A 23,744-nucleotide genomic window follows, 5' to 3' on the forward strand; every position below is an offset into this window, starting at 1 on the left:
TTACTCCTCACGGAATATCTATTCGACTTGGTCTTCATCTGTTGCGAACCATTTTCATAAGGGTCACTTTCTCCTAGATGGAAAGGAGTCATTGTTTCGAAATGGTGAATATAAACATGCTCCAGCTTTTTGGGGCACGGTTTAGGATGAATGTAATGTTGTTTGAAAGAATCTTCTCCTTTCATTATCAAGTTGTTATATGATGATATACGATCTTCTATTTAATCTCTCTCTCTCTCTCTCTCTCTCTCTCTCTCTCTCTCTCTCTCTCTCTCTCTATATATATATATATATATATATCTAAAAGCTGAAACGTATCATTTATTATTACTACGCTTCTATTAAGTCACATCATCGTCTACATCATTGTCACATCATTATTGTTTTTCATATTTATTTATTTTTGACAATATTAAATATATAAATACATTGGCTTTGCAAATTCATCTTAGGTGGTTTTAACTTTACATATTCACTTACTTTAATTTTGATGTTATAACTAAGTATTGTCTATACATATTCCTCTAAGAAGGTTTTGACTTTACATATAATTTTGTCCATTTATCTTCCTTTATTTTGGCTCTTCTTATTCTCATCATCTTACTATAAATTTGTCACTCTGCTCTCCCATTTTATGCATATTTTTCTCAAACAAAAAGGTTATTTCTCACCCTCTCTCTCATTTTTTGTTGGATTTTTTATGAAGTTTGTACTCCCATTGTCTTATTATAGACTAATTTATATGTGTTATTTGATGCAAGTATTTTTTATCATTTTATTTACAACACAAATAGTTTTAATGTTGTTGACCAGATTTAGGGAAAATCATATTATAATGTCTATATTTTGTGTTGTTATCAGGTTTTAGTTTATTTGGAAAACAACAGGATAGTCTAGACAATACAATGAAGAACAGTTAATGCAATTGAAGAAGATGGTATTTGTTTTAGAGAAATGACCAAGATGGTATTTATTTTTTGCACTCCCCTCCCATGAGGTTTAGAGAAATGACCCTCCACTCCAAACCTAAAGGGAAATAACACTTCCCTCCCTTAGAGTTTGAAGAAATTAACACTCTCTCCTTCTGTATATATTAATCACAAAATAATTTAAATTTTTTAAAGAATTTCTTTATAAATATTTAACCACAATTAGTAAAAACATTACTCATAAATTTAGAATAAAAATACAAAATATATAAAGTACCAAAACATTTGAAATGACAAATCTCTCCATAACTTATTGAGAAAAAAAAAAAAGGAAAAAAGCAAAAGTCATTATTTCATATTTTAAAATAAACTGTAATTTAAAATTTAAAATTATGAGATTTTAATTTTGAAATTGAGGATTGTAGGGTCATAATTTGGAGCCCAAGCCCAAAATGTATGGAGTCTTGATCCAATGAACCCAATACAATGAATTTATAGAGAATGAGTTGGTAACTTGGACCTTAGCGAATCAGATGATCGACCAATAGATCTTAATGGTAAAGAAAGAAAGATAACATAGGTTTACTAGGGAGAGACGTCCTCGGATTTTACCCGAGGAGGTTGATTCTTAAATAAAGTTCGTAATACTTTGTTACAAGTCTGGTCTCAAGATTTGCTCCCCCCTCCCCCCCTTTTTTTCCTTCTCCTCTATTTTATACTATCCTCCTCTCATTTCCACCGTCCATGTGTAGATTTAAATTGATAGTGCTAATACTTGTTCCATCTGCCCCTCCCCAAAGTCTTTAGGAGTGGTTGTAAAGGCTAAAAAACATGGTTCGATTAGTTGTAGAGCATCAAATGCAATAGTAGCAGTTTTCTCTTAGATATATCCATGCCTTCCTTTATCCTGTTCTTTCTTAATACTTATCCTCTTTCATGGAATGGTCCGGAGTGTTATTCTCAATGGCAGACCGGTCCTTTTGTCCTAGGCCTTGCCTGGCCGAGGAGGAGTTCTTCCTCGGACTGGGCCCTTGGCCCAACATATACATAGGTATGGGCTCCCTGGTCTTTCACCCCCACAATAGCCCCTCGGAATTCTCCTTTTCTTCTCCATGGGAGGAAAGAAGGATCTCGATGTGATAGTAACCCCTTCGCGCCCATTTTATACCACTTCTGATTGCAAGATATCTTTTAGTATATCCAGGTCGCGTTCTTGACGTTTTCAGTACACTAGGCGCGCCTTCATTAATGTCTTTATGAAGTGACGCAAATCCAACGATTGAGGATTTCTTTGGAAATTGAGCGAGACTTATCTCGCCCGTAACTCTTTCTTTGAAATTCGGGCGAATTAATTTCCACTAAATTTTGCCTTATATATAAGACAACTTTGGGGGAATCGTTCTTCCTCATTTACGGATCCTTGAGTTTTGTAGGAATCTCAAGTTCTTAACCCTTCAGGCATTCCCAAGGACCCTGCCAAGATGGTGATCAAAGTCTAGGGAATAAGGTGGCCAAGGATAAAGATGAGGGCAAGAAAACCAAGCCCTCCTTAAAAACCAAGGATACTGCCAAGATCCGGGATGACGCAGTTAAGGCAAGGGAAACAAAGGCCAAGGACGTTCCATCCTTTCAACCGAGCAAGAAAGAAGTCCCTCCTCCTTCAGCCAAGACCCAAAGCAGGTGTAGATCACATCAGATTTTTGGTGCAACAGAGTCTGGGTCTCATCTGGTGACATATATCATGTGTGCACAGATGTGAAAACGATACAAGGTTGATCAAGCAAATCAACAAGGACAAGGATAGACAAGTTTCCTGTTTCTCAGCCTTGATAGCAGAACATCTTGTAGTTAGGAGAAGAGGAGTCCATCAAGCGTTTTCGCCTCTTCTTCTTTCTCATCGCTGGTACCATCCATATTGGCTCAATTTCTACTAGAACAAGATTGTGGATCAAGCGTTTCCACTTCTTCTTCTTTCTCATCGCCGGTACCATCCATACAGGCTCGATTGCTGCTAGAACAAGATTGTGGATCTACCATTCCTATGAGCTTTCTCTTTTATAGCTAGCTTTTGAAACAAGCCTGCCTAAGCCACTTTGTATATGATGTATTTTTCCTTTATTTAATTAAAAAAAAAAGGTTGCACTTTTACTTTATGAATCTTTCCTTTTCTGCAATAATTATTTCACGAATGGGTGTGTTGGTATTTTTCCCTCAAATGGGACTTAGAATTGATGCTGTTGACAGTAACGAAAAGTTGTCACCCTGACTTTATCAAAACCGACAGTGGCACCCGACTGCTAACTTTAAAGAAGTTAACTATGTAGAAATAATCAAGAAAATTAACCGTGTGCTCTATACTACAAACAATGTAGCCATCAAAAAATGTGGAATTTAAAGTAAATGATCTAAGGGGACCATCGTGTGCTAAGGTTCTATTCAACATTTATGATGATGTCATAGTGTTAATTTCCCCTAAACATCTGGTCCGAGGATTCAGGCATGCATTGGGTTCTGTTTAAGCAATTAAAGAGGCAGCATAGTGTTAATTTCCCCCAAGCATCTAATCCGAGGACTCAAGCATGCGTTGGGATCTGTTTAAGCACTTAAAGAGATAGCATAGTGTTAATTTCCCCCAAGCATCTGGTCTGAGGACTTAGGCATGTGTTGGGTTCTGTTTAAACACTTTAAAAAGATGGCATAGTGTTAATTTCTCCCAAGCATCTGGTCTGAGGACTCAGGCATGCGCTGGGTTCTGTTTAAGCACTTTAAAGAGATGGCATAGTGTTAATTTCCCCAAGCATCTGATTCGAGGACTCAAGTATGCGCTGGGTTCTGTTTAAGCACTTTAAAGAGATGACATAGTATTATTTCCCCCAAGCATCTAGTCCGAGGACTCAAGCATGTGCTAGGTTCTACTTAAGCACTTTAAAGAAATGGTATAGTTTTAATTTCTCCTAAGCATCTGGTCCGAGGACTCAGGCACGCACTGGGTTCTATTTAAGCACTTTAAAGAGATGGCATAGTGTTAATTTCACCCAAGCATCTGGTCTGAGGACTCAGGCATGCACTGGGTTCTGTTTAAGCACCTTAAAGAGATAGTATAGTGTTAATTTCTCTAAGCATCTGGTCAGATGACTCAGGCATGCGCTGGATTCTGTTTAAGCACTTTAAAGAGATAGTATAATGTTAATAAGCACTTAAAGAGATAGTATATTGTTAATTTCCCCCAAGCATCTAGTCCGAGGACTCAGACATGCGCTGGGTTCTGTTTAAGCACTTTATAGAGATAGTATAGTGTTAATTTCCCCCAAGCATCTGATCCAAGGACTCAGGTATGCATTGGGTTCTGTTTAAGCACTTTAAAGAGATAGTATAGTGTTAACTTCCCCCAAGCATCCGAGCCGAGGACTCAGGCATGCGGTGGGTTCTGTTTAAGCACTTTAAAGAGATAGTATAGAACTAGCCCCACTTCGGATCACCTTCAATTTGTAGTGCCATCAACATGTACCATTCTAGACAAAGGATCCCACGCAGTGAAACCATTTCAACTAATTTTCCATCTATGTGTTGTGCTTCTATCATTTCATCTAGCGAGGGTTCAGCGATCTCAGCCACCAGGTCCGTGAGAACCTGGCCCTTGATGAAGGCACGAGATATATATTTGATATTAAAAGCCCCCAATATAGTTCCATGTGGAGCAATCCTCTGCGTAGCATGCGCCATGGCCAAAATGGTCTCCTCCACCAATGGTCGATATATCGCTGCATCGCCTCAGTATGTCGAGTGTTCAACTCACTAAAACACCAAGTTCCCATAGACGACGCCAATTGTAGGATCATAATTTGGAGCCCAAGCCCAAAATGTATGGAGTCTTGGTCCAATGAGCCCTATACAATGAATTTGTAGAGAATTGGTTGGAAACTTGGACCTTAGCGAATCAGATGATTGACCAATAGATATTGATAATAAAAAAAGAAAGATAACATAGGTTTACTAGGGAGAGACGTCCTCGGATTTTACCCGAGGAGGTTGATTCTTAAATAAAGTTCGTAATACTTTATTATAAGTTTGGTCTCCAGATTTGCTCTCCCCCCCCCCCTCTTTTTCCCTTCTCCTCTATTTTATACTATCATCCTCTCATTTCCACCGTCCACGTGTAGATTTAGATTGATAGTGCTGGTACTTGTCCCATCAGCCCCTCCCCAAAGTCTTTGGGAGTGGTTGTAAAGGTTGAAAAATATGGTTCAGTTAGTTGCAGAGCATTTAATGCAATAGTAACAGCTTTCTCTTAGATATTTCCATGTCTTCCTTTGTTCTGTTCTTTCTTAATACTTATCATCTTCCATGGAATTGTCTGGAGTGTCATTCTCAATGGCAGACCGTTCCCTTTGTCCTCGACCTTGCCTGGCTGAGAAGGAGTTCTTCCTCGGACTGGGCCCTTGGCCCAACATATACATAGATATGGGCTCCCTAGTCTTTCACCCCCACAAGGATAATTTCAGAAACCTACCCTTAAGCATAGGCAGGTTAGTACACAATATTTTAATATTAATTTAACAAAATTTGGCCAAACAAATGTAAAGGGGGAAAATATTTTTTCCCTTCAAATTTACGGTGGACTATCATTTTTCCAAACCTCAAGGAAGGAGAATGTAATTACCCATATATATTGTTGTTGTTGTTGTTGTTGTTGTTGTTGTTTTAGTTATTAATAATTGAATTTTCCATATTCTTTTAAGTCAATAAAAACCTTACAAATACCTTTTTTTCTTATTTATAGAATATACATTTTTTTAAACCTTTTCATATGCTTTTTTTAATGTGAATCTTTACGTATATCTTAAGTAAACTCTATATATTCAATTTCTTTAGATGTGTTAAATCATAGACTACTACTTCATAATGATAGGATCTAGTTAATGTTATCATTTCTTTTTCGTAATCTCATTTGTAATGTTTCTTACTATTATCATATATTTAATGGTTGATGTTTTGCATAAAGGAGGTGGTAAATGAGATGTAGCATTGTTCACTAGATTTTTAAAAGTAATTGTGTATAAAGATTAAAAGTAATTGGCATGCAATACTCTAACAGTGGAGAGACAAGGGAGCATAAGAGGTTGGTCACTTTGGTAAGAGATTATATTAACATTGGAACACCTACAAGGAATTCATGGATTGATGAAATTAGAGATCCCATGATAGCCAACAAATATGATCAAGCTAAGTTGGAACTTCTGGTCAAAGTGGCTTTGCAATGTGTGGCAAAAGACAAGGATGAGAGACCCAACATAAACCAAGTAGTAGAGATGCTTCTTAGAATGTGGATTAATGTTGTTGAAAAAATAATTTAGAAATTGTTTGTAATTTAAATTATGAAAACTTTTTCAAAATTGTTCTCTTTCATTCTTTTCGTTGGATGTTAAAATATAAGTCCAATAGGCTTATGCTCATTCTAGTCATGTAATACAGTATACTTCATTTTACCTTTTACTTCACATTTATTTATACTTCTATTGATGTAATACAAACCATTATAGCCTTCCTAGACTCTCACGCATGCCTGAGATCATCGCACAAGGCAAAAAGACACTAGTAGAAATCACGGGCCTCGGAGTCGGAATTGCATAAAATTTGGCAGACTGAAGTGAAACAACCTTCTGAGCAATAGACATTGCTTTTCCATGAGGTACCCCTAAAATGGCGAATTCCTTCATTTAAGCCTCAAAAACTGCAATTTTGCCATTTATAGTAATTTTTATTTCCTTAAAAACGTTTTTCTCAAAAGTCAAAATAAGGTCCCGCTTGTTTTGGGACAACCCTTAAGGTTAGTAGTTTATGATTCTTCATTTAACTCAATTTTGCCATTTTTGGTAAATTTTGATATTTTGTCACCTAATCACATAATTAGTGCAAATTAGGGTTTTAGACGTTTTTCTTAATATTTATATATTTTGTAGCCGTCAAAGGCAAAATAGACTATTATCAATAAACACAGACTTTTGTCAAATTCTTTCTTTGGTGGATTCTAATTTATTGCCTTGTGGATTCAGGGAAGCCCCTCGTGAACTTGAGATTTAATACCAGAAGCTAATAGTTTAGTTTCTATTCCATTAGGAGAGTATTATATGTGCTTTATTCAGGCTTCAGTGACATCATCTATATTATACTTATACTTCTATGCGTATATCAAAGGCATTCCTTTGTACAAATTTGATACACAATTCAACATTTAGCCTTTTCATTGTATAAGAGTCTGGGCTCTAAAAAAATTTTCTTCCATCTCTCTGATGTTTTGCAATGTCAAGCACTGCCATCGCCATTCTCATGATCATGGTTCCAATTATATATAGACTAATTCAAGCCAATCGTGTATTGATTTGATTGAAGAACCACTCAAATCAACAAATTGGAGAATAACAAACCCAACCACATCGGAATCACCCAAAAAGGCTTTATTTTATTTATCTATTTATTTATTTTTTATAAATAAAGATGTATTTTATTCAAATCAGCAATGTAGCTTTAGTGTTATTCAAACTAGACCGAATTGGTCTGAATTGACTAAAGTAGACCAAATGGACCTAATTGAACTATAGTGGATCGAAGTAGACCAAAATGAACTGAAGTAGACTGAATTGGACTGAAGTGGATGAAGTGAACCCAAATAGACCAAAATGAACTAAATGTCAATCTATAATTAGCATAGCCAAAATTGTGATTAGATATAAACTCAAATTCTTAATTCCAAAATTATCAAGTATTAACTCAAAAAAATAAATAAATCAAACCACAGAGAGAGAGAGAGAGAGAGAGAGAGAGAGAGAGAGAGAGAGAGAGAGAGAGAGAGAGATACTACTTGTAAATGGGGAACTAAAAAATACAACACCAAAACATATAAACCCAAATTAGAGTTTATAAATCACAATGATTCATTAGTATAAAGGAGAATTGCAAGAAAGAATTTTTAAAAAAAAAAAAAATCAAGAGAGAATAATAAGAAATCTACAAAAAATAATATGAGAAGAAAAAGGTAAAAATAAAAAAAATCTATATAATAACTCATAGTCGAAACGTTTGACTTTTTGTTGATCGCACCTCATTACGCCACGTTGCCACCATTACATTTTAAAACACCAAACATTGTAACTTTTTGGGATTTTGTGAGCGTTTGGGCTCCGCGTCCGCTGCGTCTGCGTTTTTCCCGTTCGCGTTTTCTCCTTTTTTTTTTTTTTTTTTTTTTTGGCCTGCTTTTGTTGACTTTGGGAGACAAATTTCACTATTTTGAACAGTAAATTCACTGTTCACGCACTGTGCTGTTACTGTTTACATATTAAAAAATATTAAAAATGGGTCCCACGATACTATTTATACATTTAAAAATTATTTTGCTACAGTATTTTCAGTTTTCAGTTTTCAGTTTCAGCAACAATAAGCTCAATCCAAACGGACCCTTTAACTAACCATTTAACTAAAAAAAAAAAAAAAAAACAGAGAGAACCCATAATCTGTGAAACGTAGAAAGAGAGAAGTTAATATGAGGATCGTTCACCATCAGACAAAAAGAGGCAGAAAAAACGAAATTGAGAGAGTAATCTTCGGAGTGTCAGACACTCAGACTATCATCCACCGGCAAGCCAGTCGCTCACCAACATCAGGTCGCCTAAACCGCTACCGGTATTTTTTTTTTTTTTTTTCCCCTAAATCTGGTACTCTTTTTTCTCCCAAAAATACCCGATGCCTTCTACTCTCTTTTCAGATTCTTACAGAATTAGTCAAAGCTAAGATCAAAAGAGAGCAATCCAAAAATCCTAACGCAATCTCTGAACCAACGCCTCTTCAATCTCAATACCGTCCAAGCCTCTCTTCCCCGCAGTCCGTTGAAGGCGAGAGTGACAGCGGCACTGCTGATTTTCTCTAATTTGTATTTGCTCGCCTTATATTAAGAAAAATAACTAATACTAAGAGTGAAAGTCAGTAGGTAAAGAGAGATCAAGCGAAGCAAGTCTGTAAGGCAGAGAGCATTTGTTCCTCCACCGTCAGACTACTGTTGGTAATTATTTTCTATTTTAAAATTTTGGACATTATGATTTAGGTTTTGGGTTTTTCTTGAGATTTGTTTTTATTTAGCCGTTCATGGTTGGTAGTGTTGGAGAATTGGAATTATTAGGATGAGAGGAAAGGAGGATGGTGTAACCCCAAAATTCAAAATTTATTTTTGTGGGTATTGTTGCATATTGCTATATGACTGAAATATAGCAATATTTCTTTTTGTGGGTATTGTTGCATATTTCTTTTAGGTTGTCTTTAGTTTTCTTATTTGCATTTCTTTATTCAGATTTCTAATTCTAATTTCTTTTATGCCTTATGTGAATGATCTGATTTATTAGAAAAGAAGAGCATCTTCTGCATATTGTTGGATTATACATTTGGGTTGTGCATTTTTGTTTTTCCCCTTTGAAACCAATATTGTTGCATAGTCGCTGAATGTGTGGAATTAGATTGAGGTGCTATTACTGACATCAGGTTTTAATAATCTTGAGGATTGCTTTTATCTGGACATAATATACCTTTTGTTGTTTGTTTTTGTTTTGCTTGGTATTAAAGGAAAAATGATTTGGCTAGGAATGGGATCCTTCTACTAAAATGTAGATTCGAGGGAGAATGAGGTGTGTTGATTGAGACCATGTTTTATGTCCCTGCTAGGAACAAGATAAGTTCTGGTACTGGAACAGTTTAGTAGTGATTTGTTAGATTTTACTAATAATACAATTTTAGTCATTTTGTTTATTTTAAATTGTATATTGATGATAGTTTCTACCTTTTCCAAGTAGCTACTTTTTCCAATTTAAATGATGAAATTTGCATGCTATTCATTTGATGAAATGATAGTTACTGATCTTTTTCAAGTTTCAATTTTCTTTTATTGATATGGTTTAAAATTCAAATTGAAATTGTTTTAAATAGAACATAGGCTCGAAGTTGTGTTTTAATTATGTCTTCAATTAGGTTTTCTATCAATTTAGGGATTTCAATTCCTAACCCTTTTTCCTCTCTATTCTTTTTTTCTTTTGAAGTGAGGGAAACAATCATAGAAAATCAAATTCTACAAGTTTTGTAGGAAAATATTCTGGATATGGATGGGTTTCGTAGTGGAGATAGTAATGAAGAGCCTCCCAACCCTTAAAATCTGACAGCAACCTTACAGGTTTTGCTTTAGCTTCAAGCTCGGCTTAATTTTGATATCTAGGTTTTCTTAGCAGATCTGATTTAGCTTTACTTAGATAGGCCAGTTTAGTTCTAAAATTACATGCACCAAGTGCATATGCCAGTGGTGCTGACAATACTTATACTCTCGATGCCATTGTGGAGGAGATCTTTGTTGCACTAATCTCTATTTTTATCACATGTTTGGCCTGTTTAGAGAGGCCAATGCTGGTCATGCCATTAGAGTTCATGCTGTAGGTTTTGGCAAAAGCCATGGTGTTTTTTTTAATGGTTTTTTTGTTCCTATGTTTTTGAAAGGCCTAAGAATGGGCCTGGTGATTATTTTTTTTTTGAATTATTTGGATTAAATTTCAAAATTTAAATGGATTATTTGGGCTAAATTTATTTCATTGGAGGGTCACTCTAAATTTATTTTGTTAGATTGGTAATCTATTTAAGTTTTGCCACTCCTGTAAAAGTCTCTCTCCTTCTCCATTTGTTTTGTCTTTGATTTCTTCTTCTTTCTTTTTATTTTTGTTTTTATTTTTAATTGAAGTTGATGCATTGATGTAGATGGTGGTTTCAGAATTTTCAGTTATATATATGGGCTGAGTGTTGCAAATAGATTTTGTTTATGGGGTTCAATAAAAATTTTAGGCACAATTGATTTGATGCTATATAGTTATTGGTTTTGTTTTAGAAAATCTTTAGATTTTCGTCGTTAGTTCATTTGATTTTTAAAAATTTTAAGTAGTGGATTATCAACTTAACTTTGTAGAGTTGTATTATGAAATAATAGGTGGTTGTTGAGGAGTTTTGTATGCAGAGAACTGATCATGTGCGAAGGCATGCAGTCAATGAATAATTTTGATAGAGGAATTAGACATATTTTTGGACAGATACAATAATTTGTCTTGTATTACACTTGGTAAAGGTATGATATAACACATGTTATTCTAAGCATGTTTGATGTCCTTAATTGTGTCTTCATCGTCATTGTTGCTAGTGATGTATTGTTTATAGTGAAAAATATCAGTTTTCATTTAACATGGTTTTGGATTCCCTTTAAGTTAATATTTATGTTTTCTGAGTTTGTACATACTACCTGTTTGATTAAATGTCTTGGAGACATGGGTTTGCTGTTGTTAAGATTTCTTATTTGGAATTTGTTGTTTTTTTAGGTAGAAGAAGTGATAGTGATACCCAAAATTGGCCATGAAAAGGATTATACAAGTCAAAGATTCAATAGTTTTGCAGGTAACTGCTATGAAACTGGACATAATGTTTGAGCATGAGATTTAATGTTATTTGTGTGCTTCAATTCATAAACTATTTTGAGAAGAGTTTCTAATTACAAAACAAACATTGAGCACTAAATACATGTTTTATCAAGCAGAATAAAGAAAAGACCTAATCAAATCACATTTTGATGCTTGCGTTTGGCATACAATTATGCAAAAGAGAAGTAGTGATTCTGCATGTATATTTAAAGTTATAAGCTTAAGTATTATAGCTGAAATTATGATTTCCCACTTGAAAGCCCATGATAGTGCATTGGTTTTTAGGTTTTATTGAAAATTTAGGAGAGGCCTCATGACTGTATACCCACCCAAAAGTAAACCCTTGAGGAATTATATAGTCAAAGACTTCAATAAAAACTACAGCCAAATGCATATCATTTGGGCCAAGGGTGTGAGACCACTCCATAAACATATTCATGTATGATAATTTTAGCATACATAAGGGCTCTAATGTTTAAGTTGGAGGTGATGCTCACTATTGTTACAAGTTTGAATTCTGCTAGAGGCCTTCATTTTTCTTCATTTAAATTAGTCTGCCTCCCTCTGCCTTTCTTTATGGTTCTTGGTTGGATATAGCTCTAGAATATTTAAATTACTACTACACAAATTTGAATAGTAGACAACATTAATATTTTCAGTTTTGAATAGGGATATTTAATGACAAAATTAAGTTGGAAAAAACCGACACACATTTAATTTTGAGCTTGAACTATCCTTAAAATTTGTTTTTATTGACTTCATGGCTTCTATTATATTTTTTTGACTTAACTTTTTATTTTGATAGATATTATTTTTTCTTATTTTGCTAGAGGTTACCCCAAACCAATGCAGTTCAATTAGGAGCATCGTGAGGTAATTCTTGATAAGTTTATATGGTGTACACAATGCCTCAATCCATGTAAAACCTAATGATGTGGAGGTTGTTAATGTTTGTTAGCTTATAACTAAGTGGCACAAGACTTTCCACTATATGTGATTTAGTCGGTTATCATCATTATGATATCTATCCCTCTAATGCTGTAGTGTACGATATTTACATACAAGAGTTATTTGATAATTGATATTCGATATGAGTTGCTTTTCTCTGTATCTCTCCAGTCAAATTGTATTCTTTTGATATTTTTCCTGTCAACTCTTATTTTTTAACCTTATTGTCATCATGCAGAATATGAGTACAATGTACTATTCTTAGTTCTTCTACCATTTTGCAATAATTGATGTGCAACAATTTAATTTTGTTAAACTATCCCGTGCATCACACGGGTTAGCGGCTAGTATATATATATAGTAATAAATACTCCCTCCATCCCACTTTGTTTGTCCTGTTTGAAAAGTCAAACTTTTTAAGGGAACATCATTTATTGTCTTGTCTATCTTTTAAAAATGTACAAGTTTCCAAAACTACCATTAAATAAATTTATCAAAAAATTGAATTATTAATAAAATAGGGGTATAATAGGAATATTAGTAAATTAATGACTTTTATTTTTAGAAATAGGACAATATTTTGGGACATCCCAAAATAGAATAGAGGACAAACAAAGTGGGACGGAGGGAGTATTAAATTATCCAAATCAGGTTATGTTTGTAATGAAATAACATTATATTCTTATATAATATATTTATAATGCAATATGATAACACCCCTCTATGAAATCAGAGAGAAGAAAAAAGAAAACAACTTAAAAATACAACTTAATCAAATCAACCCAAATTAGAGTTCCAAATAATACAAAATTTCATTAGCCTAAAGTAGAGAATCTAGAGATGCAAGAATTTTTTTTTTTAAATCCACCAAAAAATAGAAAACAAAATTTTGAGAGAGAGAGAGAAAGAGAGAGACATAACATTTTTTTTGTAGGAAAACTATATATAGAATGAGAAAGATAATTGTAAATTTATAGTAAGAAAAGGGAATAAGATAAAGCCAAAAATAAATAAAGATAAAGGGATAGAGGAAAAGTGATATTAAGGGTCCATTTGGATATCGCTTATTTTGCTGAAAATTGAAAACACTGTAGCAAAATAATTTTTGAATGTGTGAATAGTGCTGTGGGATCCATTTTTAATGAAAGTTTTGTTGAAAAAAGAGATTTGTAGATCTTGTGAACAGTGCACAGGACCCACTGGAACTCAATTAATGCTCTTCTCAAAAAAAAAAAAAAAAAAAAAGGTGAAACCCTGGACATGGAATGTAGACGCAATATCCAAACGGTTACTAAGGTAGATAGTAACAGGAAGATGAAAATGTAAAAGGGAGGGAAAAAGTTGGAGAAAGTATAACAATAAGTTGGGAAATTAATATGGAAAAAAAAAAATATATATATATATATATATATATAAATACATATGTTGAAAATGGGTAGATGATGTAGCTGTTGATTTTGCTCAACAAGAGTATAGCAATAATAAATACTAAACTTCAGCTTTTAGACGTATATAGATAGATAAATATGTATATTTTATAATTTTTTTTACTTGGTTTTTTCTTAAAATAATTAGTGACAAATGCAAATGTAAAAACCCTTTATCTATGGGAAATTTTCATTAATTAACTATTTTGAAACTCACTTTGACCCACTCAGGTCATGGTTCTCCCAAAGTTATCTTAACATTCCTCGAAAAGCCATTTATCCCTTACTGTCATAACCCTAATCAGACCACCAGCTCCCTCTGGTCCAAGGCTTTACACGGAAGAAACACAAGAGCTTAGGATGTGTACTCCTTTATATTCCTATCACTAGTAAGAGGAAGGCTTTCTCAAAACCAATTTCTAGACTCTAAGGAATGAAACTCCATTATAGCATGTCATAAAATTTCACAAAACCAATCTTGATCGACATTTGGGCTTGCTTCCCTTGAATTTCATAACAGCCTTTTGGAATATACAATGTTATCTATTGCTCTCTTGCCGAAGATGAAGCTTGCCGGAAGTGGATTAATTAGTTCATATGGGAAAGGCTTCATATGTCTGGCCAACAGCTTAGTAACAACCTTGTAAAGCATGTTTAATTAACCAATAGGCCAAAAGCATCCAACATTTTCTGCTTTCTCTTTTATGTACTTATCAAAGAATAATATAGAAATACAAATTATTTTATAAAAAATTTTACAAATTGCTAATGTGGTAAGTAATCATTGGTAAATGAAAAAGTTATATTAATTGTGGGCCATAATGAAAACTAATAAAAGGTTTGTCACATCAACATTTTGTAAAAATATTGCCAATTTGTTTGTCACTGTAACATTACTCCTTATCAAATTTTACATGTTGGAAAAAATAAAAGAAAAGTCTATATACAATGGAGAGAAGATTAATCCATAAATTCCTTTATTACAGTTCATAAATTTCTATTCTTCCACGAAAAAGAAATAGGAATGCATAATGAAATCTTTTTACAACTCAAATTAAACAAAACTTATAAATTATTCAACAAATATTAATCCTCATGGCCTATAAGCATCTCTACTACCTGGTTCATGCTGGGTCTCTCATCCCTGTCCTCTGCCACACATTGCAAGGCCACCTTGACCAAAAGTTCCATCTTAACCTTGTCATAATTGCCAGACATCATGGGATCTATAATTTCTTCGATCCATGACTTCCTTGTTGCAACTCCAATGTTTATATACTCTTTTACGGTTTTACCAAAGTGACCAACCTCTTATGCTCTCTTGTCTCTCCATTGTCAGAGGTATGCATGCCACCTGGGCTCTTTCCAGTGACTATTTCCAACAACACAATTCCATAGCTGTAGACATCCACTTTAGAAGTAATGGGAAGATTGTAAACCCACTCAGGAGCCATGTAACCTCTAGTTCCCCTCATCCTTGAGAAGCTTGAATGATCACTCATACTTCTACTTACTAGTTTAGACAAGCCAAAATCTGCGACTTTTGGTTGAAAGTTGGAATCTAGCAATATATTCTGAGGCTTTACATCACAATGTAAAACCCACTCTAAGCACTCTTCATGCAAATAAGCTAGGCCTTTTGCAGTGCCCACTGCTATTTCAAACCTCTTCTTCCAATCAAGTGCATTAGAAGTAATATTTTCAGCTAAAGATCCATGTTCCATGTACTCGTACACCAGAAGCTTATGCTTTCCCTCCGCACAATATCCCCACATCTCTATCAAGTACATGTGGTTCAACATCCCAATGGTGCTTACCTCAGCTAGAAATTCTGCTTCTCCTTGTTTAGCTTCATCAAGTCGCTTGATTGCTGCAACCCGCTGATCAGGCAGTACACCTTTATATACTGTCCCTCCTGCTCCTCGCCCAATCACTTCTTTGAATCCCCACGTTGCCTTTCTTAGCTCATCAAAGGTGAATCGCTTAAATTTAGCTGTGAGGAGATATCCTTGTGAAGTAGGATCTGGGTTAGGATGTTTACTAGTTCTTAACAAGAATAACCAGACCAGAAAAACACAAGTCACCTCCAAACCTCCCACTGCAGTGGCAAACCAAAGCAAAAGCCTTACCGTCTTATTTTCATACGTTCTTACGATTTGCTTGGATAGTTTGGCAGAACATTGTAACTTGAATTCTTCACCAGGGGTCTTGCTATGAAAAAGACCTGCTTTTGGTAGTCTTAAATAAAAATCTCCAACAAAATTTGGTGATTGGTGTCCACTCATTAGTAGATATTTGGGGTAACAATTATAGTAACCACTACCCTCATCATATTTATATTGGAAGCCATTGCAATCACACTTATTCAGGCACTGTTCTTGACAAAATTGAAAGGTAACATTCGGATAGAAGAAGATATCTGAGCCATAGAATTCAGCATGAGCAAGTTGGACAAAGCTAGACTCATCTGTATGGTTGCAAGGGATGCTGAATTCTGGTTCACACCCATAAGACCAATCAGTCTGATCTTTAATCTTGAAGCCCTTTAAGCAAGAGCATCTCCTGCCAGAAACATGATCATAACTGCAAAGACTGTTAGGTCCACATATGCCATGAATCCTGCATGGGTCAGAGAAGGCTTGCCATGTTACATCCCAACTCCCATTCATCTTTTGTAGGCTGTATAATCGAAGGTTGCCATCAGGGTCAAGTGTTAATCGTCTGTGAGTTACCACACCAAAATCTGTTGCATTGAATTGAAAATGATCAGATGACTCAAAATAACCTGAGTCGTGTAGTAGTGCACGTCTACTAGTATTGTACATAGACCTTCCAGCTTGTCCAGGGTTTTCAAGCCATGGATCCGGCCAGTAGAGACTGGACATTGTTGGACCTTGGAAAAGCAGGTTGAGCACATTATCATTGTCAAAAAAGAGCTTATAGTTGCCAGATGAATGGTCATCTTGGCTTTTTCTTGAGATAAGGCTCGACATCATGGTGAGTGCTTGTTGAGGTAGAAGCGTATCTGATGGTGAATCAAAGCTCTGCCAGATGACAACACCTTTGGAATTATGAAGAACGAGATTGCCTGTGTTTTGGAGCTGTAGTTGCAAATCGGTGACCTCTAATGAGGTCAAGTCTGCTGCTCTAGTTGTCCAAATGGTGATACCAAGTGAATTGGTTAGTATAAGCTGGCCGTCTGCCAAAATAGAAAGCACTGAACCTCTTCCATTAACAGGTTCATCTCGGTTTGCCATCCAAACAACTGTGGGAGTTGAAGACTTGTTTAACCATATGGCAAAGCAAAACGCATTATCTCCAACAGGGAAAAACCCCGCAGAGAATTCACCATTTTCTGAAACCAATTTGTGACTTGGTTTCTCAACTGACAGAGATGTGCCTTTAAGAGTGTCTAATGTATTAGATGAAGATAGAGAAAGAGTTTGTAGCAGACATAAAAGAAGGAAGAAAATTGAGATATCCAAAGGAAATGCAAGAGGTATTGCACGATTGAGATCTTTCTACTTCTTAAATATTCTTCGTCATATATAATTGAAGAACAAAATCTGGACTGCTCACTTGTTGAAATAATCTTTCTGCTTGTTTGCCTGCCCACTAGTTGCGCACACCAAGACTTTTATGATGCATTGCCAAGAAAATATAAAAAATAAATAAATAAAAACAAGGCAAAAGACTACGCATATGGACCAACTTCTAAATGAAGATTTTCTATACGTGATTTTTCAAAAAAAAAAACTCTAGTTTCTGCATACTCTTTTTTTTTTTTTTTTTTTACTTGAATATTTTCTGCAAACCGTTGATTATGATGGCTGATTGTATTCACATTCCAACAAACATTTAATATTGATTTGTTGACTCGTTACATGCTTGGTCCAATTTAGATAAGCCTGAGGACATTGTTTTGTATACCAAAAAAGTATATCTATACCTCTCCACTTGGCACAGGAAGATTCCTGATTTGGAGGGCAAATCAGCATAATCAAAACTCTTGCCCAACCACTGAGTAAATAGTTAAGCTCAATTATGGCCTTCGTTGATGGGGGAAAGGGGCCAAGTTCTCTTTATACAGTCTCTTTGACTTCCTTCTTTTCTTTTTTCCTTCTTTTTTTTTTTTTTTTTTTTTTAATCAATATTATGATATAATTCTTTTTTTTTAGAAATAATTACAATATGCTGATATAATTCAGTATATAATAGTATGTACCATTGATATGGAAAACGCCTTGAGGGATTTTTTTTTTTTTTTTTTCCTTCTTTAATTCTTGAGACCATTAATGAAAATTTTAGATCCAGAGCTAATAATTTCTAGAGTGTTGCTCACAATGATGACAATGGTACTATCTTATCAATGTAGGATGATGTTTCCATCAACCATAAGAAGAGTTGAAAATGAGAGCTGTTAGTAAATTAGTATTGTTATTCCTCTAAATGCATTTATCTTCAATTTTTTATTATATTTTTTCCAGCCAAAAAAAAAAGACATTATTGCCCACATATATTTGACCCTTTTCGCTAAATGATTTTCTTCCTCGGTGAATAATGAAAAGCTTGTTGCTGCAAATTACATAAATTTTCTCTAGTTTAAAATTTTTTTAATTAAAACAATAAATTTTCTAATTCATTTGTGAATATTTTCATATATGTATGTGAGAGAGACATTTCAAGGTTGCAGTATTTTATGAAAAGATGCATTATTGTTTTGACATCGCTTCCTCCTTTGTGACAATCCTAACTCATTCTGAAAATAATATATTAAAAAAAAAAATTTAAGGAAATAATATATTAATTTTGACAATATTTTATAGTCCAATATGGTTGGCTAGTTAGTACCTCCAAGTAGCAGCCGGAGGGTAATACAAAGAAGGATCTTTTTTTTTTTAAGTATAAAATATTATCCACTTGGGATACATGGGGGGCCCCAAAAAACTTGGTGGGAAGATTCAGAAGGTTGGAATGCAACTCAACAAGATTTCACGTGGGGAAATCAAATAATAGGGAGGGACCCAAAAGACTTGGTGGGAATGGACACAAATATAGGTTGGAATGCAACTTAACAAGATTTCACGTGTGTTGACTAATTGAATATTTCTAGATTTAGCGTGCCCAATACCTACAATAATAGTGTCCATGCATCAGACCGACTAAGCTCACTGAGGCTAAGTTCTTTGACCCATCCTCTACAAATATTTATTGTGTGTTGCGCCTCGGGCCAAGGCTTGATCAATAGGGTTTGGACCAGGAAAATCGTGCAACTACAATAATAATCTATTTTGAGAAAGTGAACAATTTGAATAATTAATTTAAATAAAAATTATACATACATACGTACATATATATATATATATATATATATATTTCTTAAAGGTATTGTAGGGGCGGTTTTTGGGGCCCAGGCCCAGCAAGTAAGTGGTTCTGGCCCAAAAGACCCTAAACAATGAATTTGTAGAGAGCGGGTTACAGAACTAAGGCTGGACGAAGTGAACGTTAATTAGTTATATGTCATGCAACAGTCTGAACGTAAGAATATTTCATTTATGTCCACAGGATACCGTTCCGAGGAGACGTATGAGTGCACCTCTTGCTCTGATTAAAGACTACAGAATTCTTTAATCTCTCTCTCTCTTTTTTCCCTCTAAATTTTCCGATCCCCTTTTCATGAGGATCTCCTTCTCTTATATAGCCTCCTTAGATTGATAAGAACCTTACACTTGAGTGCCTGTCCCATCGAACATCCACCTTATCTTTCTGTGAGTTGCATTGGCCAATGTAACACTGTTCGCCTGTCTTCTCTACATTAATGCGGCTGGGAAAGTAGTTTTCCTGCATTTAATGCGGCAGTTGTGGCTGCCCCCTGGACGTCTTATCTTTTCTTCCTCCTTCCTGCCTTTTGGGACTTATCCTTATTACCAATATTAGTTTGGAATGACTCCTTATTATGGATAGGGTGCACGTTGGGCTTGTATTTGGCGCGTCCAAGGAGACACTCCTCCTCGGACGTCTCCTTTAAATAAGTTTGGACTTATTAGGGTTGGGCTAGCATTTGTTTTGGCGGCCCATTTCTCCCTTTGGTTGTAGTTGGACTCTGTATAGGGCCTAAGGCCCATTGTTTGACTTGGGAATTTTACCCTTACAGGTATAATAAACCACATGCAATTCATTTAGAAGTAATGACTTTAAAACAAATGAGTTACTACCCTAAAGATTAGATTTGTATATCCATAGCCTTCATATTTAGAAAGACTTTCACTTAAATTTAACTAGACCAAAGTGTTGGGTCAACAAAATTATAGCGACAATAAATGTCACGCTTAAGATTTTAGATATTACGAGTTTGGGATTTATATATATTTTTTAATAAATTTAGATTTAGAATAGGTGTTCTCAACCTAAACATGTTTTTTCCCTATATGTATGTGCACAAAAATGGACCAAAGTGGTCCGAATGGAGTGCAGTTGACACAAATGGATTGAATTGGACCAAATGAAATGAAGTGAATCGAATGGGCAAAATAGGATCGAATGGGAACAGGGTGAACCAAACTGGACCAAATAGGATTGAAGTTGACTGTATAGGACCGAAGTGGACCGTATAAGACCGAAGTGGATAGAATAAAACATGGTGGACTAATGTGGACCGAAAAGGATTGAAAGGGACTGAATAAGAACAAATGGATAGATTAGGGCCAAAGTGGACATAATGGACCAAATATGAACATATATGACCAAATAGGGCCGAATAGGACCAATGTCAACAGAATAGGACCAAAGTGGACAAAATGAACTGAATAAGACCAATGTAGACCAAATTGATCTAAAGTGGACCGAGGAGAACATAATGGACTGAATAGGATAGAAGTGAACTGGATAGAACTTTTGAATATTTAATTTTTATTGCATTTTTAGGGCTCATATTTCTAATTTCTAATGTATATTTTATTTGTATTTTTTAACTCAAAACTAAAATTTTTAGCCCAAATATAAGAAAATTTCATATTTTTCAACCCAAATTTAAAAAAAAAAAAAAAAATGTATTTTTGAGCTAAACTTGAAAAGACAACCTACAAAAAGAATCAATTTAAGGCCCAATTATTCCAAAATGGACCAAAGAGGACCAAAATTGACCGAGTGGACCAAATTGGACCTAAATAGACCTAATTGGATTGAATGGGACTGGTGTAGATCCAATTGGACTGAATAGAAATTGATTAATTTTTAGGGTGAACAAATTATCTTCAACAAATTTTGGAGAAAAATTATAAATTATATATACAATTACAAAATAATTATTTATTCTCACGCATCACATAGGTCTGCGACTAATTTTTATTACAAAGGGCCATAGGAACGTGAAAGGGCACAAGTTAGTTTCTCCTTTCATCAAGCAGTTACCGTAGACTCTTTCAATCTCTCGATATATATAATATATCTGAAAATTCATGTGAGATTTAACAATTTCTTTATATTATGTTAACTATGGTTTGCGCAAGAGATGTTTGGAACACCTAACTGACCTTATACTACCAGTATATAAGTTACAATTTACATCCATATGCCTTTTCCTATGTACGTGGATATGGGCTAACGTCTCTAATCTTTATCAAGTAAGAGGCAAATCCTTATGTTTATTTGGGAACAACCAATATAGATTTTTGCTACATCTTTTCGGCGAATTGGGCAAAAGCCCATTTTTGCCTCATAGGCCAAAATGGGCATTTACCCCTTTCGTCCATCTACTCTTTCAATCTCTTGTGTTATCCAGCGAATTCCCATTTCTAAAGTATGGCTGGTGCTCTACTTTCTGCTATCGTGGAGCGGCTTGGTTCTTTCATTTCTTCAGAGTTCAAGTTGACTGTAACTGTTAAGGAAGAAGTCCAAGAGCTTGAAACCAAATTCCGTACCATTCAGGCAGTGCTCAATGATGCTGAGAAGAGGCAGCTGAAGGAGGAAGATGTGAAGCTTTGGTTAGATAAGCTCGAAGGCGTATCGTACGAGATCGACTACGTGTTGGATGAGTGGAACACTGTCATGATCAAAGCAGAGATTGAGAAACAACAAAAAGAATTCGAAGAAAAAGAAAAAGCTGAAACTAGTACTGCTAAGAAGAGGAAGGTATGGCCCCTCATCTCCAACTTCAATTTCTCAGTTCCTAATCTTTTACCGCATCGTGATATTGCTCATAAGATACAAGAACTTATCGAAAAATTAGATGAGATTTACAAAGAGAGGAAGATGTACGGGTTTGAATTGAGTAGGCCCATTCAAGAAGTAGTTGAGAGACCAAAAACTACTTCTTATGTTGATGTGTCTGAAATTCTTGGTCGTGATAAGGTTAAGAATGATCTAGTGAAGGCCCTATTGGGCAAGGGTACTGAAAAAGATAAACACCCCCATGTAATCTCTTTGGTGGGCATGGGCGGTATTGGAAAAACTACTCTTGCCCAATTAGCCTACAATGATCAGGAGGTGCAAGCCCATTTTGAGATAAAAGTGTGGGTTTGTGTTTCGGATCCTTTCGATCAGTGCAAGGTTGCCAAAGAAATCCTTGAATCTATTGAACGTCGATCCTCCAACTTGACTGCATTGCAAAGTCTATTGGATAGAATTTGTGATAAAGTTGGGGGAAACAAGTTTTTTCTTGTCTTTGATGATATGTGGACTGAAGACCATGTAATGTGGAAGCCATTCAGAGATGCACTCAAAAATTGTGGTTCCCAAAGTAGTAGAATTCTAGTCACCACACGTAAAGACCAAGTTGCGAAGATGATGGAAAGTGCAAATACGATCAAGTTGGAGGACTTGTCTGAGCAAGATTGTTGGTTGGTGTTTAGTAAAATAGCATTTTTTGATAAGGATCGTCAGCAATGTGAGCAACTAGAAGACTTTGGCAAACAAATATCAAAGAAGTGCAAAGGCTTGTCCCTTGCGGCAAGGACTCTAGGGAGTCTCATGCGCTTAAAGAAAAGTAAAGAAGAATGGAAGAATGTTTTGAATAGCAATTTGTGGGAATTAGAAGATGTTGAAAGAGGTCTTTTTTCACCATTGTTACTGAGTTACTATGATTTGTCATCACCACTGAAATGGTGTTTCTCATGTTGTGTTGTCTTTCCAAAAAATCATATCTTTGATGTTGATGAGTTGGTATATATGTGGACAACACACGGATTTGTTGAGTCAAAGGAAAATATGGAGGTGGAAATCATGGCACGAGAATACTTTGAAAATTTAGTCATTTGCTCTTTCTTCCAAGAATGCAAGGAATATAAACGGTTTGGCACGAGATACAAAATGCATGATATAGTGCATGACTTTGCACAATCAATTACTGAAGCTCGCCATTTGGGATATTCAAGAGGGTCCCAATTTCCTCCATCTATTGATAGATCCAAAAATCTACGCACTGTCATCTTTTTTAATCATAGTGATTATGACATATCCAATTTAGTCCAGAATTTTAGCCGTTTACGGGTATTAACTTTGCACTTCATGATGGAACTTCTGGATACAATAGGAAATCTAATACATTTAAGGTATCTCGATTTGTATGAGTGTAAAGAATATGTTTCTTTTCGCAAATGCGAAATGCCTGAAATTATATGTAATCCATGCAATTTACAATTTTTGAGGCTTGGTGAGTCTATGAGTTCACCCAAAATATTACCACAGGAAATAGGTAAATTAATTAACTTAAGACTTCTTATTGTATATAATTTAGTGATTCCAAGAGGGATTGGAAGATTGACTTCTCTTAGAACATTAAATAGTGTCCTCATAAGTGGTGAGGATAGCAAAGGAAGTAAACTTGAAGAATTAAAAAATTTGAACCATCTTCGTGATTTGTATCTATCTTTTAATGAAGGGTTTGATCCGATTGCCTTGGCTCCGAATGATAGAAGAATTGTGAGTAATGTATTAAGTTTAAATGCGTTAAAGCC

At 35.0% G+C, this 23,744-nt stretch overlaps 1 protein-coding gene and 1 long non-coding RNA gene across 2 annotated transcripts in view; one reads left to right on the plus strand and one right to left on the minus strand.

Moving 5' to 3' along the window:
• Window positions 1–19,537, minus strand: part of LOC126716506 (putative receptor protein kinase ZmPK1) — a 35,790-nt gene extending 16,253 nt beyond the window's left edge. The window contains exons 1-2 of the mRNA XM_050417325.1: window positions 19,514–19,537; window positions 15,100–17,312 (exon numbers count right to left, since the gene is read on the minus strand). Of these exons, the coding sequence (XP_050273282.1) occupies window positions 15,100–17,312; window positions 19,514–19,537 (2,237 nt within the window). The remainder of the gene's footprint in view (window positions 1–15,099; window positions 17,313–19,513) is intronic.
• On the plus strand, window positions 8,415–12,507 carry LOC126716599 (uncharacterized). The gene is made up of 4 exons (XR_007652141.1): window positions 8,415–8,606; window positions 8,689–8,982; window positions 11,318–11,393; window positions 12,247–12,507. It is a non-coding gene; the product is annotated as an uncharacterized LOC126716599 (long non-coding RNA).
• Window positions 19,538–23,744: the final 4,207 nt, after the last annotated feature.

This window comes from Quercus robur, chromosome 3 (assembly GCF_932294415.1).
Source record: "Quercus robur chromosome 3, dhQueRobu3.1, whole genome shotgun sequence".
Taxonomy (NCBI): Eukaryota; Viridiplantae; Streptophyta; class Magnoliopsida; order Fagales; family Fagaceae; genus Quercus; species Quercus robur.